The sequence below is a fragment of the Pseudophryne corroboree genome, chromosome 8 (assembly GCF_028390025.1).
Source record: "Pseudophryne corroboree isolate aPseCor3 chromosome 8, aPseCor3.hap2, whole genome shotgun sequence".
Lineage (NCBI taxonomy): Eukaryota > Metazoa > Chordata > Amphibia > Anura > Myobatrachidae > Pseudophryne > Pseudophryne corroboree.
In genome coordinates this window covers 433,871,545-433,890,554 of record NC_086451.1, presented here as the reverse complement: position 1 = coordinate 433,890,554, position 19,010 = coordinate 433,871,545, and the positions used below count along the sequence as shown (strand labels likewise).

At 48.9% G+C, this 19,010-nt stretch overlaps 1 protein-coding gene across 1 annotated transcript in view; it reads right to left on the bottom strand.

Annotated features, from left to right (window-relative positions):
* Positions 1-19,010, bottom strand: part of DHX16 (DEAH-box helicase 16) — a 95,282-nt gene that overhangs the window by 5,620 nt on the left and 70,652 nt on the right. Inside the window, exons 19-21 of the mRNA XM_063938005.1 lie at positions 16,176-16,337; positions 9,859-10,032; positions 9,389-9,548 (exon numbers count right to left, since the gene is read on the bottom strand). Coding sequence (XP_063794075.1) covers positions 9,420-9,548; positions 9,859-10,032; positions 16,176-16,337 — 465 coding nt within the window. The 3' untranslated portion in view covers positions 9,389-9,419. The remainder of the gene's footprint in view (positions 1-9,388; positions 9,549-9,858; positions 10,033-16,175; positions 16,338-19,010) is intronic.

The following is a 19,010-nucleotide window of genomic DNA, read 5'->3' as shown; positions in this document are numbered from 1 at the left end:
ATGGCTGGATTCCATTAAAGGAATGATTTCCAATATTTCTACTAAATTGTCCCGCAATGAGAAAGAGACGCAATACTTAAGTCTGTGGATGAGTTTATGAACAGAGACTCAGTCCCCAAACCAGCGTCTCAGACCCCCACCATTTGTCCGCAAAAACGTACTTTGGCCCATATCCTGCAGTCTGACTCTGATGATGAAGGGTCAGACATGGAGGAGGGTGAAGTGACAGAGGAGTGTGAGGAATCTTATTTTAATGTACAAAAGAAATCGTGGGTTAATCCTGATAGGAAGTTTCAAATCCCTAAGAGGTTACTCTCATCCTTTCCTTTTCCTCCTGAGGATAGGAAAAAATGAGAAAGTACACCAAAAGTCGATGCATCAATATCCAGGCTATCACGGAAAATAGTGTTGCCTGTCCCTGGTGCAGCTTCCCTGAAAGACACGGCTGATCGTAGAATTGAGGCCACACTCAAATCTTTGTACACAGCTGCTGGGGTGGCCCAGAGACCCACTATAGCATGTGCGTGGATCACTAAAGCCATTGCTAAATGGTCAGGTAACCTAATTGAGGGGTTAGATTCCTTATCTGGGGGGAGGGGGGGGGGTAAATCTTATTTCCCAGGGCTACAGACTGGAGTTCCAGGAGCTCCCACCTCACAGAATTTTCAAATCAGGCTTACCAGTTTCACAGGAGGCAAGTATAACTTTACAGGACGCCATTCAGAAACTGGGGCAGACTCAGGTCAGTGTTCCGGTTCCACCTCATCTGCAAAACAAGGGGTATTATTCCAACTTGTTTGTAGTACCGAAACCGGACGGTTCGGTAAGACCAATTTTGAAGCTCAAGTCGTTGAACCCGTACGTACGAGTGTTCAAATTCAAGATGGAGATGGTTTCTGAGAGCGGTGATCTCAGGTCTGGAGCAAGGGGAATTCCTAGTGTCTCTGGATATCAAGGATGCGTACCTTCACATTCCGATCTGGCCGCCTCATCAGGCTTATCTACAGTTTGCACTGCAGGACTGTCACTACCAGTTCCAGGCCCTGCCATTTGGTCTCTCCACGGCACTGAGGGTGTTCACCAAGGTGATGGCAGAGATGATGTTTCTCCTCCGCAAACAGGGAGTGAACATAATTCCGTACCTGGACGATCTTCTGATAAAGGCGCCATCCAGGGAGAGGTTGTTGGACAGCATTGGGCTCTCAACCCGACTACTCCGGGATTACGGATGGATTCTGAACTTTCTGAAATCTTACCTAGAGCCAACACAGAGGCTTCCATTCCTGGGAATGATACTGGACACAGAGTCGCAAAAATAGTGTTCCTTCCGGTGGAAAAGGCATTGGTAATCCAGTCGATGGTTTGGGATGTCCTGAAGCCAACCCGGATATTGGTGCATCTATGCATTTGCCTTCTGGGGAAAATGGTAGCCTCTTACGAGGTGCTTCAGTGCGGATGGTTTCACGCAAGACCTTTTCAGCTCAATCCGTTGGACAAATGGTCCGGATTGCATCTTCACATGCACCAGAGGATCCGTCTGTCGCCAAGAGCCAGGATTTCTCTTCTATGGTGGCTTCAGACTTCTTACCTAATCGAGGGTCGACGGTTCGGGATTCAGAATTGGATTCTGCTAACCACCGACACAAACCTCTGAACTTGGGGAGCAGTCACCCAGGGGGTGCAGTTTCAGGGAAGATGGTCAAGTCAGGAAGTCGTTCTTCCAATCAACATTCTGGAACTCAGGGCTATATCAGGCCATTCAGGTCCAGTCAGACAATGTGACGGCGGTAACGAAAAGCAGAGCAGCAATATCAGAGGTGACAAAAATTATGCTCTGGGCAGAAAAACACGCTGTGGCGTTGTCAGTGGTCTTCATTCCAGGAGTAGACAAATGGGAAGCAGACTTCCTCAGCAGACACGACCTGCAGCCGGGGGAGTGGGGCCTTCACCCGGAGGTGTTCAGGTGCTTGATAAGTCAGTGGGGATATCCACAAATCGACATGATGGCTTCTCGTCTCGACAAGAAGCTCAAGCGGTATTGTTCCAGGTCGAGAGACCCACAGGCAGTGGCGGTGGATGCTCTGACGACTCCATGGGTCTATCAAATGGTGTACGTGTTTCCTCCACTTCCTCTGATCCCAAGAATTCTCAAAAGAATAAAAAAGGGAAAAGGTTCAAGCAATACTCATTGCTCCGGAATGGCCAAGAAGGGCCTGGTACGCGGACCTTCTAGAGATGCTAATCGAAGATCTGTGGCCTCTATCTCTTTGCGAGGATCTTCAGCAACAGGGCCCGTTCGTCAATCAGGACTTACCGCGGCTACGTTTAACGGCATGGAAGTTGAAAGGCTGATTCTAGCCTGGAGAGGGATCCCTGAGAGGGTCATCCCAACTATGATCCAAGCCAGAAAGGGGGTAACGTCTAAACATTACCACCGTATTTGGAAGAAATAAGTCTCTTGGCGAGAGAGCAGAAAATATTCTGCAGTAGATTTTCATCTGGGACGTTTACTGCTTTTTCTGCAGTCAGGTGTGGATGTGGGCCTACGTCTGGGCTCCATAAAAGTCCATATTTTGGCCTTGTCCATTTTCTTTCAGAAACAACTGGCTTCTCTCCCTGAGGGCCAGACGTTCTTGAAAGGTGTTCTGCACATCCAACCTCCCTGTGTGTCTCCCACGGCACCTTTGGGATCTCAATTTGGTGCTGCAGTTCCTCCAATCGGACTGGTTTGAACCGTTACAGGAGGTAGACGTAAAATATCTTACATGGAAGACCGTCACGCTGTTGGCCTTGGCTTCAGCAAGACGTGTGTCGGAACCAGGGGCGTTGTCTCACAAGATCCCCTATTTAATTTGCCATGAAGACAGAGATGAACTCAGAACTCGTCAGCAATTACTTCCTAAAGTGGTGTCTGCGTTTCACATCAACCAACCTATTGTGGTTCCTGTTGTTACCGACACCTCTGCTACTTCAAAGTCTTTGGATGTTGTGAGGGCTTTGAAGGTGTATGTAAAGAGGACAGCTCGTCACAGAAAATCGGACTCACTGTTCGTTCTTTATGATCCCAATAAAATTGTGTATCCTGCTTCAAAGCAGTCCATTGCACGCTGGATCAGGCTCACTACCCAGCATGTTTATTCCACGGCAGGACTGCCGGTTCCAAAATCTGTACAGGCACACTCTACTAGGTCGGTGGGTTCTTCTTGGGAGGCTGCCCGCGGGGTCTCGGCTTTACAGTTCTGCCGAGTAGCTACTTGGTCAGGTTCGAACACGTTTGCTAATTTCTACAAGTTTGATACTTTGGCCTCTGAGGACCTTCAGTTTGGTCAATCAGTTCTGCAGGAACCTCAGCACTCTCCCACCCGGTTTGGGAGCTTTGGTACTTCCCCATGGTACTAAATGGATTCCCAGTATCCTCTAGGATATAAAAGAAAATAAGATTTTACTCACCGGTAAATCTATTTCTCGTAGTCCGTAGTGGATGCTGGGGACTCCGTAAGGACCATGGGGAATAGACGGGCTCCGCAGGAGACTGGGCACTCTAAGAAAGATTTAGTACTACTGGTGTGCACTGGCTCCTCCCTCTATGCCCCTCCTCCAGACCTCAGTGAAGGAAACTGTGCCTGGAAGAGCTGACATTACAAGGAAAGGATTTTGGAATTCAGGGTAAGACTCATACCAGCCACACCAATCACACCGTATAACTTGTGATAACTTACCCAGTCAACAGTATGAACAACAACAGAGCATCAACAATGGATGCCAACATAACGTAACCCTTTATTAAGCAATAACTATATACACGTATTGCAGAAAGTCCGCACTTGGGACGGGCGCCCAGCATCCACTACGGACTACGAGAAATTGATTTACCGGTGAGTAAAATCTTATTTTCTCTAACGTCCTAGTGGATGCTGGGGACTCCGTAAGGACCATGGGGATTATACCAAAGCTCCCAAACAAGCGGGAGAGTGCGGATGACTCTGCAGCACCGAATGGGCAAACACAAGGTCCTCCTCAGCCTGGGTATCAAACTTGTAGAACTTAGCAAATGTGTTTGAACCCGACCAAGTAGCTGCTCGGCAAAGCTGTAATGCCGAGACCCCTCGGGCAGCCGCCCAAGAAGAGCCCACTTTCCTTGTGGAATGGGCTTTCACTGATTTTGGATGCGGCAATCCAGCCGCAGAATGAGCCTGCTGAATCGTGCTACAGATCCAGCGAGCAATAGTTTGCTTTGAAGCAGGAGCACCCAGCTTGTTGGATGCATACAGGATAAACAGCGAGTCAGTCTTCCTGACTCCAGCCGTCCTGGCTACATCGATCTTCAAAGCCTTGACTACATCAAGCAACTTGGAATCCTCCAAGTCACGAGTAGCCGCAGGCACCACAATAGGTTGGTTCAAATGAAAAGATGACACCACCTTCGGCAGAAATTGCGGACGAGTCCGTAATTCTGCCCTGTCCATATGGAAAACCAGATAGGCGCTTTTACATGACAAAGCCGCCAATTCTGACACACGCCTAGCCGAAGCTAAGGCCAATAGCATGACCACCTTCCACGTGAGATACTTTAGCTCCACGGTCTTAAGTGGCTCAAACCAGTGGGATTTCAGGAAACCCAACACCACGTTGAGATCCCAAGGTGCCACTGGTGGCACAAAAGGGGGCTGAATATGCAGCACTCCCTTAACATACGTCTGAACTTCAGGAAGAGAAGCCAGTTCCTTTTGAAAGAAAATGGATAGGGCAGAAATCTGGACCTTTATGGACCCCAACTTCAGGCCCATAGTCACTCCAGACTGTAGGAAGTGCAGGAACCGGCCCAAGCTGGAATTCCTCTGTAGGGGCCTTCCTGGCCTCACACCAGGCAACATATTTTTGCCATATACGGTGATAGTGTTTTGCTGTCACGTCCTTCCTAGCCATTATCAGCGTAGGAATAACTTCATCCGGAATGCCTTTTTCCGCTAGGCCTTCTTGGCCAATCCGGAACAATGAGTATTGTTCTCACTCCTCTTTTTCTTACGATTCTCAGCACCTTGGGTATGAGAGGAAGAGGAGGAAACACATAGTCCACCTGTGGCAGTTCCCATCGATTTGTAATCTGAGTGAAGACTTCGTGATGAAGTCCCCACTCTCCTGGGTGGAGGTCGTGCCTGCTAAGGAAGTCTGCTTCCCAGTTGTCCACTCCCGGAATGAACACTGCTGACAGTGCTTGCACGTGATTCTCCGCCCAACGAAGAATCCTGGTGGCTTCTGCCATCGCCACTCTGCTTCTTGTGCCGCCCTGGCGGTTTACATGAGCCACTGCGGTGATGTTGTCTGACTGAATCAGCACCGGTTGGTTGCGAAGCAGAGGCTCCGCTTGACTCAAGGCGTTTTATATGGCCCTTAGTTCCAGGATATTTATGTGCAGACAAGCCTCCTGACTTGTCCACAACTCTTGGAAGTTTCTTCCCTGAGTGACTGCCCCCCATCCTCGGAGGCTCGCATCCGTGGTCACCAGGACCCAGTCCTGTATGCCGAAACTGCGGCCCTCGAGAAGGTGAGCACTCTGCAGCCACCACAGAAGAGACACCCTGGCCCTCGGGGACAGGGTGATCAGCCGATGCATCTGAAGATGCGATCCGGACCACTTGTCCAACAGATCCCACTGAAAGATCCTCGCATGGAACCTGCCGAAGGGAATGGCTTCGTATGATGCCACTATCTTTCCCAGGACTCGCGTGCAGCGATGCACCGACACCTGTTTCGGTTTTAAGAGGTCTCTGACTAGAGTCACGAGCTCTTGAGCCTTCTCCGCCGGGAGAAACACCTTCTTCTGGTCCGTGTCCAGAATCATGCCCAGAAAAGGCAGACGCGTAGTAGGAATCAGCTGCGACTTTGGAATATTCAGAATCCAGCCGTGCTGTTGCAACACTTCCTGAGAGTGTGCTACGCTGATTAGCAACTGCTCTCTGGACCTCGCCTTTATGAGGAGATCATCCAAGTATGGGATAATTGTGACTCCTTGCTTTCGAAGGAGCACCATCATTTCTGCCATTACCTTGGTAAATATTCTCGGTGCCGTGGAGAGCCCAAACGGCAACGCCTGGAATTGGTAATGACAGTCCTGTACCACAAATCTGAGGTACTCCTGATGAGGTGGATAAATGAGGACATGCAAGTAAGCATCCTTGATGTCCAGAGACACCATAAAATCCCCCTCTTCCAGGCTTGCAATGACCGCTCTGAGCAATTCCATTTTGAACTTGAATCTTTTCAGATAAATGTTCAGGGATTTTAAATTCAATATGGGTCTGACCGAACCGTTCGGTTTCGGTACCACAAACATTGTGGAATAGTATCCTCTTCCTTGTTGAAGGAGGGGAACCTTTACCACCACCAGCTGGAGATATAACTTGTGAATTACCGCTAACACTACTTCCCTTTCTATGGGGGAAGCTGGCAGGGCCGATTTGAGGTAACGGTGAGGGGGCATCATTTCGAATTCCAGCTTGTATCCCTGAGACACAATCTGTATAGCCCAGGGATCCACCTGTGAGCGAACCCACTGGTGGCTGAAATTTCGGAGACGCGCCCCCACCGCTCCTGGCTCCTGTGGAGCCCCAGCGTCATGCGGTGGACTTAGTGGAAGCCGGGGAGGACTTCTGTTCCTGGGAACTAGCTGTATGATGCAGCTTCTTTCCTCTACCCCTGCCTCTGGCAAGAAAGGATGCACCTCTGACCTTCTTGCTTCTCTGTGATCGAAAGGACTGCATTTGGTAATACGGTGCTTTCTTAGGCTGTGAGGGAATATATGGCAAAAAGTTTGACTTCCCAGCCGTAGCTGTGGAAACTAGGTCCGAGAGACCTTCCCCAAACAATTCCTCACCCTTGTAAGGTAACACCTCCATGTGCTTTTTGGAGTCGGCATCACTTGTCCATTGCCGAGTCCACAGGACCCTTCTGGCAGAAATTGACATTGCATTTATTCTAGAGCCCAGTAGGCAAATGTCCCTCTGGGCATCCCTCATATATAGGACAGCGTCTTTTATATGCCCCAGGGTCAGTAAAATGGTATCCTTGTCTAAGGTATCCATTTCCTCAGACAGATTATCTGTCCATGCTGCTACAGCACTACACATCCAGGCCGACGCAATTGCCGGCCTCAGTATAGTACCTGAGTGTGTATAAACAGACTTCAGGATACTTTCCTGCTTCCTATCTGCAGGATCCTTTAGGGCGGCCGTATCCTGTGACAGCAGGGCCACCTTTTTAGATAAGCGTGTCAGAGCTTTATCTACCCTAGGGGAGGATTCCCAGCGCATCCTGTCCGTTGGCGGGAAAGGGTACGCCATAAGTAACCTTTTGGAAATCAGCACTTTCTTATCGGGGGAATCCCACGCTTTTTCACATAATTCATTTAACTCATGTGAAGGGGGAAAAGTCACCTCTTGCTTTTTCTCCCCATACATATAAATCCTCTTGTCAGGGACAGGGTTTACCTCTGATATGTGCAATACATCCTTCATTGCTATAATCATGTAGCGGATGGCTTTAGCCATTTTAGGCTGCAATTTTGCATCATCGTCATCGACACTGGAGTCAGAATCCGTGTCGATATCTGTGTCAACCATTTTGGATAGTGGGCACTTCTGAGACCCTGACAGTCTCTGCACTGTAGGATCAGGCATGGGCTGAGACCCCGACTGTCCCAAGGCATCAGCTTTATCCAACCTTTTATGTAAGGAGTTTACATTATCATTTAACACCTTCCACATATCCATCCAATCAGGTGTCGGCGGAGACACGTCATTCATCTGTACTTGCTCTGCCTCCACATAGCCCTGTTCGTCAAACATGTCGACACACGCGTACCGACACACCACACACACAGGCGATGCTCTATATGAGGACAGGACCCCCACAAGGCCTTTTGGAGAGACAGAGAGAGAGTATGCCAGCACACACCCCAGCGCTATATGACCCAGGAATTACACAGTAACTTAGTGTTTACCCAGTAGCTGCTGTATATATATTAAATGCGCTAAATTTATGTGCCCCCCCTCTCTTTTTACCCTTTCTACCGTGAGTCTGCAGGGGAGAGCCTGGGGAGCTTCCTCTCAGCGGAGCTGTGGAGAGAAAATGGCGCTGGTGAGTGCTGAGGAAGAAGGCCCCGCCCCCTCAGCGGCGGGCTTCTGTCCCGCGATTTTGTGTAAAATTAATGGCGGGGGCTCATGCATATAACAGTGTCCAACTGTATATATGCTGCTTTTGCCAGGAGGTACTTAATTGCTGCCCAGGGCGCCCCCCCCCCCCCCCATCCTACAGTGACCGGAGTGTGTGGGTGTAATGTGGGCGCAATGGCGCACAGCTGCAGTGCTGTGCGCTACCTCATATGAAGACAGGAGTCTTCTGCCGCCGATTTTGACGTCTTCTTTCTTCAACCCGCCGGCTTCTGACTTCTGGCTCTGCGAGGGGGACGGCGGCGCGGCTCCGGGAACGGACGACAAGGTCAGGTCCTGTGTTCGATCCCTCTGGAGCTAATGGTGTCCAGTAGCCTAAGAAGCGCAACCTAGCCGCAGTTAGTAGGTTTGCTTCTCTCCCCTCAGTCCCACGTAGCAGAGAGTCTGTTGCCAGCAGAAGCTCTCTGAAAATAAAAAACCTAACTAAAATACTTTCTTATTAGCAAGCTCAGGAGAGCTCACTAAAATGCACCCAGCTCTGTCCGGGCACAGATTCTAACTGAGGTCTGGAGGAGGGGCATAGAGGGAGGAGCCAGTGCACACCAGTAGTACTAAATCTTTCTTAGAGTGCCCAGTCTCCTGCGGAGCCCGTCTATTCCCCATGGTCCTTACAGAGTCCCCAGCATCCACTAGGACGTTAGAGAAAATAGGATTTTAATTACCTATCGGTAAAACCTTTTCTCGTAGTCCGTAGAGGATACTGGGCCCAGGGCCCAGTGCTTCGTACTTCCTGCACTGTTACTTGGTTAAGTTTTGTTGTTTGGTTCAGCCGTTGCTGTTCCTGTTTTCAGGTTTGGTTAGCTTGGCTTTCCTCTTGTTCTGTGTGTGCTGGTTCGAATCTCACCACTATCCTTTTATATCCTTCTCTCAAAGTATGTCCGTCTCCTCGGGCACAGTTTCCTAGACTGAGTCTGGTAGGAGGGGCATAGAGGGAGGAGCCAGCGCACACTATCAAATTCTTTAAGTGCCCATGGCTCCTAGTGGACCTGTCTATACTCCATGGTACTAAATTGATTCCCAGTGTCCTCTACGGACTATGAGAAAAGGATTTTCCGGTAGGTAATTAAAATCCTATTTTTTATTTTATTTATCTATTTGTATTGGAGCTAAAGAAATAAGATAAAAAAGGATCCAGAAAGGAGGCTGATGTTAGTACATACCTGAGTCCAGTGGTTGAATCATGAGTCTTGTTTAGCCCAGCTCATCTTTACTCTTTCCCAGTTGTTTGGGCATTTTTCTACTGTTCGGGTCCTCCAACTCTCGGGACTTGTAGTAATGTGGAGCCACCTCTAGGAGCCATGAGCTGTCAATCTCTATGATCTACAGGTGTGAACACAGATCGTATACGGTTACATGAGCCCCAGATGCCACCTACCTGGCTAGCAGACATAGGGTAACAGAGTAGTTAGGTTGTAGGAGGGAAAATTGGTTGAGAAATATGGACTTTGTGGCTAAGGGTGCGATAGATGACCGCGGTGGGGAGGTGGAGTGGAGAGAGAAGCTCTATGGAGAGAATTTCGACGGAGCAGAGGGCGGGTTTAGGTGAGACTATAGGTTTAGGTGGAGACTGTAGGAGTGATGTGGGTGAAGGAGAAAAGACACATAAGTCTGGACACACTCAGGACATTACCTGTCTCATATACTCCTTGGTGGTGAAGACGAGCTCATGGTATATAACCCAGCGGGGCTGCTCCTCGTGCAGGCTGCTGTTTGGATGGATGTATACCAGCTGCTGTTGCTTCACGGTCTTGTACCCGCTGCGGCTGAGCTTGGCTGTGTGGTAGAAATACCCAGCTGTGATCGCCTGGCCCAATGGAGGGAGATAAGGAAGAATGAGAGCAGGGTGAGGCTAAAGAATCCAGAAATTACCTTCACACTAGTTTCATATCCAGTAAAAAGAAGAAAAATAATTTTAAGTTGCTTTGTTTGGGAGTAATTAAAGGGACGGGTCAGCAGCCCTAATTGCACTGCGGGTAATAGTGCCAGGAATGTCAGCCAGTATATGGCCAATGCTATGATGACATAGGATCGTTGCAGACCAAACCATAGCTGCCAACCATTCCAAATGAATGCCCAGCCAGGCAGAGCTTAGCGGAGTCTACCAATAGACCAAAGACACTAGGATAAGGTGTTTCTATTGTTAAAAATAAGATTTTACTTACCGGTAAATCTATTTCTCGTAGTCCGTAGAGGATGCTGGGACTCCGAAAGGACCATGGGGAATAGACGGGCTCCGCAGGAGATAGGGCACTTTAAGAAAGCTTTGGACTCTGGGTGTGCACTGGCCCCTCCCTCTATGCCCCTCCTCCAGACATCAGTTAGGGAAACTGTGCCCAGAGGAGATGGACAGTACGAGGAAGGATTTTTGTAAATCTAAGGGCGAGATCCATACCAGCCACACCAATCACACCGTATAACTTGTGATAAACTTACCCAGTTAACAGTATGAACAACAACATAGCCACGGTTCAACCGAAAAACTATAACATAACCCTTATGTAAGCAATAACTATATACAAGTCTTGCAGAAGAAGTCCGCACTTGGGACGGGCGCCCAGCATCCTCTACGGACTACGAGAAATAGATTTACCGGTAAGTAAAATCTTATTTTCTCTAACGTCCTTGAGGATGCTGGGACTCCGTAAGGACCATGGGGATTATACCAAAGCTCCCAAACGGGCGGGAGAGTGCGGATGACTCTGCAGCACCGAATGAGCAAACACAAGGTCCTCCTCAGCCAGGGTATCAAACTTATAGAACTTTGCAAAGGTGTTTGTCCCCGACCAAGTAGCTGCTCGGCACAACTGTAATGCCGAGACCCCTCGGGCAGCCGCCCAAGAAGAGCCCACTTTCCTAGTGGAGTGGGCCTTAACCGATTTCGGTAACGGCAATCCTGCCGTAGAATGCGCCTGCTGAATCGTGTTACAGATCCAGCGAGCAATAGTCTGCTTTGAAGCAGGAGCGCCAACCTTGCTGGCCGCATACAGAACGAACAAAGCTTCAGTCTTCCTGATTCATAAATCTTCAAAGCCCTGACTACATCCAGGGACTCGGAATCCTCCAAGTCCCATGTAGCCACAGGCACGACAATAGGTTGGTTCACATGAAAAGATGAGACCACTTTTGGCAGAAAGTGAGGGCGAGTCCTCAACTCTGCCCTATCTACGTGAAAAACCAAGTATGGGCTTTTATGTGATAAAGTTGCCAATTCGGAAACACGTCTTGCCGAAGCTAACGCCAACAACATGACCACTTTCCACGTGAGGAATTTCAACTCCACAGTTTTGAGTGGTTCAAACCAAGGTGACTTGAGGAAACGTAACACCACGTTAAGATCCCAAGGCGCCACCGGAGGCACAAAGGGAGGCTGAATATGCAGCACCCCCTTCACAAAGGTCTTTACTTCAGGAATAGAGGCCAATTCTCTTTGAAAGAAAATGGATAAGGCCAAAATCTGGACCTTTATGGACCCTAATTTTAGGCCCAAAGTCACTCCTGTTTGAAGGAAGTGAAGTAGACGGCCCAAATGGAACTCCTCTGTAGGAGCAGCTCTGGCCTCACACCAAGAAACATATTTCCGCCATATACGGTGTTTTAACGTCACATCTTTCCTAGCCTTGATCAGGGTAGGAATGACTTCCTCCGGAATCCCTTTTTCCGCTAGGGTCCGGCGTTCAACCGCCATGCCGTCAAACGCAGCCGCGGTAAGTCTTGGAATAGACAGGGCCCCTGCCGCAGCAAGTACTGCCTTAGAGGAAGAGGCCACGGATCCCCTACGAGCAACTCTTGCAGCTCCGGATACCAAGTCCTCCGTGGCCAATCCGGAACAATGAGTATTGTTCTGACCCTGCTTCTTCGTATTATTCTCAACACCTTGGGTATGAGAGGAAGAGGAGGAAACACATAGACCGATCTGAACACCCAAGTTGTCACCAGAGCGTCTACCGCTACCGCTTGAGGGTCCCTTGACCTGCCATCATGTCGATTTGAGGCAGTCCCCAATGATCCGTGATCTGTGCGAAGACTTCTTGATGAAGTCCCCACTCTCCCGGATGCAGGTCGTGCCTGCTGAGGAAGTCCGCCTCCCAGTTGTCCACCCCCGGGATGAACACCGCTGATAGCGCGCTTACATGGCCTTCCGCCCAGCGTAGAATCCCGGTCGCTTCTGCCATGGCCATTCTGCTCCTTGTTCCGCCTTGGCGGTTTATATGAGCCACTGCCGTGACATTGTCTGACTGAATCAGAACCGGTTTTCTCCGAAGCAATTCCTCCGCTTGACGCAGGGCGTTGTATATGGCCCTCAACTTCAGGACGTTGATGTGGAGACAAGACTCTAGGCTTGACCAGAGACCTTGGAAATTTCTTCCCAGTGTCACTGCTCCCCAGCCTCGGAGGCTTGCGTCCGTGGTCACCAGGACCCAGTCCGGAATGCCGAACCTGCGACCTTCTAGTAGGTGAGCACTGTTCAGCCACCACAGGAGAGATACCCTGGTCCTGGGAGACAGGGTGATCCTTTGATGCATTTGTAAATGGGACCCGGACCACTTGTCTAAGAGGTCCCATTGAAAAGTCCTCGCATGGAACCTGCCGAAAGGGATGGCCTCGTAGGAAGCCACCATCTTCCCCAGGACCCGCGTGCAATGATGCACTGAAACCTTTTTTGGTTTTAATAGGTTCCTGACCATGGCTATGAGTTCCTGAACCTTTTCGATCAGAAGAAAAACCTTTTTCTGGTCTGTATCTAGAATCAGCCCCAAAAAGGTCAGACGCGTTGTAGGGACTAGCTGGGACTTCGGTATATTGAGAATCCAGCCATGTATCTGCAACGTCTTCATGGACAGAGACACGCTGTCCAGCAACCTCTCCAGAGATCTCGCCTTTATGAGGAGATCATCCAAGTATGGGATAATTGTGACCCCCTGCCTGCGCAGGAGCACCATCATTTCCGCCATTACCTTGGTGAAAATTCTCGGGGCCGTGGAAAGCCCAAACGGCAACGTCTGAAATTGGTAGTGACAGTCCTGCACTGCAAATCTCAGGAACGCCTGATGCGGGGGGAATATCGGAACATGAAGGTAAGCATCCTTTATGTCCAGGGACACCATCCAATCCCCCCCCTCCAGGCTGGCGATGACCGCCCTGAGTGATTCCATTTTGAACTTGAACCTCTTCAAGTACAGGTTCAGAGATTTCAGGTTTAAAATGGGTCTGACCGAACCGTCTGGTTTCGGGACCACAAACAGGGTTGAGTAATATCCCTCTCCTTGCTGGACATGAGGAACTGTGACAATCACCTGTTGAATATACAATTTTTGGATTGCTGCCAACACTAGCTCCCTCTCTGACGGGGAAGCCGGCAGAGCCGGTTTGAAAAATCGTCAAGGAGGCAAGTTTTCGAATTCCAGCCTGTATCCCTGAGAAACAATCTCTAATGCCCAGGGATCCACCTGCGAGTGAACCCAGACGTGGCTGAAAAACCGAAGACGAGCCCCCACCAGATCTGCCTCCTCTCGGAAAGCCCCAGCGTCATGCGGTGGACTTTGCAGACGCAGGGGAGGACTTCTGCTCTTGGGAACTAGCTGTGTGCAGCTTTTTTCCCCTGCCTTTCCCTCTGGCAACAAAGGATGATCCACGTACCTTCTTGTTTTTATTGGAACGAAAGGACTGCATCTGATAATGAGGTGCCTTTTTTGTATGCTGCGGGGGGACATAAGGTAAGAAATTTGACTTACCAGCCGTAGCCGTAGAGACAAGATCCGAGAGGCCGTCTCCAAACAACTCCACCCCTTTGTAAGGCAAGGACTCCATATGCCGATTTGAATCGGCATCTTCCGTCCACTGTCGGGTCCACAAGAGCCGCCTAGCAGAAACAGACATAGCATTTATTCTGGAGCTTAATAAACAAATGTCTCTCTGAGCATCCCTCATATACAAGGCAGAATCTCTGATATGCTCTATGGTCATTTGAATGGCGTCCCTATCTAAGGTGTCAATTTCCGTAGATAAGGAATCTGCCCATGCCACAACCGCACTACAAACCCAGGCCGACGCCATAGCCGGTCGAGCAATAGTACCGGAATGATTGTAAATGTGCTTTAAGGTAATTTCCTGCCTGCGATCAGCAGGTTCCTTGAGGGAAGCCGTATCCTGAGAAGGCAGTGCCGCCTTTTTGGACAAATGTGTCAGCGCCTTGTCAACTTTTGGCGAAGATTCCCAGCGTATCCTATCAGTTTGTAGAAAAGGATACGCCATGAGAATCCTTTTGGGAACTTGTGGTCTCCTATCTAGAGATTCCCAAGCCTTTTCGCACAAGTCACTTAATTCAAATGAGGATGGAAAAGTGACTTCAGGATTTTTCCCTTTATACATGTGTACCCTCGTGTCAGGGACAGGGGGTTCCTCAGTAATATGCAAAACCTCTTTAATGGCAATAATCATGTACCGTATACCCTTAGCCACCTTCGGCTGTAATTTTGCATCTTCATGGTCGACACTAGAGTCAGTATCTGTGTCGGTATCTGTGTCATCGATCTGGGATATGGTGCGCTTCTGAGACCCCGAAGGACCTGGCGCCCCAGGGATAGGCATGGACTGGCTGCCTGACTGATCCCTAGCTTCTGCCTTGTCTAATCTTTTATGCAATAGATTGACATTTGCATTCAAGACATTCAGCATATCCACCCATTCCGGTGTCGGCGTTGCCGACGGCGACCTGACATTCAAGCACTCCCCCTCCACATTAAGTGAGCCTTCCTCGTCAAACATGTCGACACACGCGTACCGACACACTTCACACACACACAGGGAACCCCTTTCCTGAAGACAGTATCCCTGTCAAGGCCCTTTGGACAGACAGAGAGAGAGTATGCCAGCACACACCCCAGCGCAATAACCCTGGAGACCAACACAAAATGTTTTTCCCCAGCAGCACTGTATAATATGTAAACCGCCAATTATGTGCCCCCCCCCCTCTCTTTTAAGCACCCATTCACCGTGTGTAAGCAGGGGAGAGTCCGGGGAGCTTCCTCTCAGCAGTGCTGTGGAGAGAAAATGGCACTGGTGAGTGCTGAGGGAGAAGCCCCGCCCCCTCGGCGGCGGGCTTCTGTCCCGCTCAAACTTAGTAAAATATGGCGGGGGCTCTTTTATATACATGTACAGAGCCCACCTGTACATATATATAGTCTTTTTGCCATGCAGAGGTTTATATTGCTGCCCAGGGTGCCCCCCCCCCCTGCGCCCTGCACCCTTACAGTGACTGGAGTATGTGAGGTGTATGGGAGCAATGACGCACAGCTGCAGTGCTGTGCGTTACCTCAGTGAAGCTGAAGGCTTCTGCGCCACCTGACGACTTCTGTCTTCTGTACTTCTAGCTCTGTGAGGAGAACGGCGGCTCGGCTCCGGGGGTGGACGCCCAGTAAGAACCTGCGTTCGCCCCCTCTGGAGCTAATGGTGTCCAGTAGCCGAGGAAGCAGAGCCTATCTTTGACAAGAAGGTCTGCTCCTCTCTCCTCAGTCCCTCGATGCAGGGAGCCTGTTGCCAGCAGTGCTCCCTGTGAAAAAGTAGTAAAAGGTAGAAAAAAATCCAAACAAAAATGCTTCTAGGCAGAGAACTCTGGAGAGCTCCCTGCAGTGCACCCATCTTGCTCTGGGCACAGTGTAAAACTGAGGTCTGGAGGAGGGGCATAGAGGGAGGAGCCAGTGCACACCCAGAATTCAAAGCTTTCTTAAAGTGCCCTATCTCCTGCGGAGCCCGTCTATTCCCCATGGTCCTTACGGAGTCCCAGCATCCTCAAGGACGTTAGAGAAATTAACATTAGTGTCATTTTCTAAATAATATTACAACATAAGATAGACCTTGCTTATAAATAAAGAGAAAGCACGTTTCTCCAAAGCAGAAAACTACAGTCTGCCCGTAAGGGGTTGATAGACAGAGTAGAGATGGCTGTACCTTGCGCAGTGGCACACTGTCCCCTTCACACGTTGTCAACTCAATTTCTATCCGTTCCATGAGACCTTCAAGCTGCTCGCGGACATCACGGGCGCGGCGGAGGGAGCGGGCCTGAATGAAGTTCTCGTAGCACCACTGGAGAGAGTGACCCGTTTCCACCCACTGGAGATGGGAACAAGGTTACGGGAGAAGGTTAGATGCGACAAACATAGAGAACAGATACAATAACAGGACAGGAGCTGATCACTACTTACCTCACTATATTATATTATTTTCTTTTTATCAAAATGACTTATTCCAGGGCATGAACAGTCAACTGCCTAAACTAGAACCGGAACAGTGTATGGGTGTGACTGAACATAACCAACCAATAAACACGTAGCCTCCCGAACAATGACCTTTCCAGAGGCCTGCCGAACATTGCTCTCTTATGACTGCTGTATAGGAAGTATGTATGCAATATACATACTACGTTGGTATTGATTGTGTCTGTGGGCACCTATAAGGATCCTTAAGGGTCCTAGCACACATTACCAATATGCTGCTGTAATCCCACACTAAACTAATGACCGTAACACTGGATTACCGTGAGCCCTTACTTCCTAAACAGCTGGATTACACATACTCTGTTCCTGTAAGTAATTTAGAAAAGGAAATCCATTCTTGCCTGCTCTTTCTTACTGGGTCAAAGCAGAGATAAACAGAAAATAAATAAATAAATAAATACATTATATATATATATATATATATATATATATATAAATACATTTTATATATATATATATATATATATATATATATATATATATATATATACATACATATGTATTTTACACCTGAACTAATGTAGTGGACAATTCTTTCCTTGTGTGCACAGCTCAGGTAAAGTGGTTAAAGGAGAAGGTTGTCCATTAGGCCAAGTTCTGATCATACAGGTACTATTTATCCACATTTAAGGTGTTTAAGCCTTCACACATAATTCCAGAAAAGTAATCCATTCAAGGACACATCAGTCAATAAGCCCTCACTGGAGGCTAAAGGTGAACGTCCATTCAGTGTGAATTTCTGGAATTATGTGTGAAGGCTTATATGCCGATTTGGTCGTCTGTCCTATTACAGTGTTATACTGTTGAGTTATTTTCATCCTAGTTATGACTTTTTGGCAATATGAAAATATGTAAGGCTTGTCTTGATAAAGGCTCTGCTTGTTGAGCCGAAACGTCGACCTAATAAAGCCGATTCGGATCTTAGAGAATACGATTGGACTCGATTTTTGAAGGAGAGTGCCCCCCAGGAAACGGGAACTACGACTACATGTGTAGACCCACCATGATTGTGTGGATTCTACTGGGTGCACCCCACAGTTGATTGCACACGGATGTGAGTGCAGGACTCCCTTGGATATATATATATTTTTTTTTTTTTTTTTTTTAACTGGGCTGGTGGCACTGAAACGTCAGGTAATAAACACAAACGCTTATAGCCCCTACACACTGGCCTACACTACTGAAGGATATGAATGATCTCGTTCATCAAAGAACGAGATATCGTTCATAGGGGGTCATTCCGAGTTGTTCGCTCGCTAGCTGATTTTAGCAGCATTGCACACGCTAGGCCGCCGCCCTCTGGGAGTGTATCTTAGCATAGCAGAATTGCGAATAGAAAATGCTTAGCAGTTTCTGAGTAGCTCGAGACTTACTCCTACACTGTGATCAGCTCAGGCAGTTTAGTTCCTGGTTTGACGTCACAAACACGCCCTGCGTTCGGCCAGCCACTCCCCCGTTTCTCCAGACACTCCCGCGTTTTTCCCTGACACGCCTGCGTTTTTTAGCCAACGCCGGGAAAACACCTGAGTTACCACCCAGAAACGCCCCTTTCCTGTCAATCATTTACCGAACACTAGTGCGACTGAAAAGCGCCGAAGCCACAGCAAAACAGCTACATTTTTAGTAAAATAACTAAGCGCATGTGCTCTGCGTACCTTGCGCATGCGCAGTAAGCGACTAATCACAGTATAGCGAAAATCGGCAACGAGCGAACAACTCGGAATGACCCCCATAGGCCCTCATTCCGAGTTGTTCGCTCGCTAGCTGCTTTTAGCAGCATTGCACACGCTAGGCCTCCGCCCTCTGGGAGTGTATCTTAGCTTAGCAGAATAGCGAACAAAAGATTAGCAGAACTGCTACTAAATAATTCTTTGCAGTTTCTGAGTAGCTCCAGACCTACTCCGAGATTGCGATCACCTCAGTCCGTTTAGTTCCTGGTTTGATGTCACAAACACGCCCTGCGTTCGGCCAGCCACGCCCCCGTTTCCCCAGACACTCCCGCGTTTTTCCCTGACACGCCTGCGTTTTTTATCACACTCCCGGAAAACGCTCAGTTACCACCCAGAAACGCCCCTTTCCTGTCAATCACTCACCGATCAGCAGTGCGACTGAAAAGCGCCGCTGTTGTAGTAAAATAACCAAGCGCATGTGCGCTGCATACAATGCGCATTTGGCAGCAAATCGCAGCATAGCGAAAATCTACAACGAGCGAACAACTGGGAATGACCCCCACAGTGTAGGCACCAGCGATGAACGATGCGCGGCCCCGTTGGTGCTGGCTCGTTTAAACATGCAAGCCAATATAAAAAATCTCGTCCAAATTAGAATGCAGGGCTATGGAGCCGGGGGGGAGTGAAAAAAACTTCAATACCACCGTCCCACCCCCTCCCACCGCGGCCAGTCAGCCGTCTGGCACATCGCGATGTGTGTAAGGCCCAATAAAATTGCGAATCAATTAATAGAAATAAGAAAACCTAAAGTATTTGGAATCTTGCACCATCAGACAGCC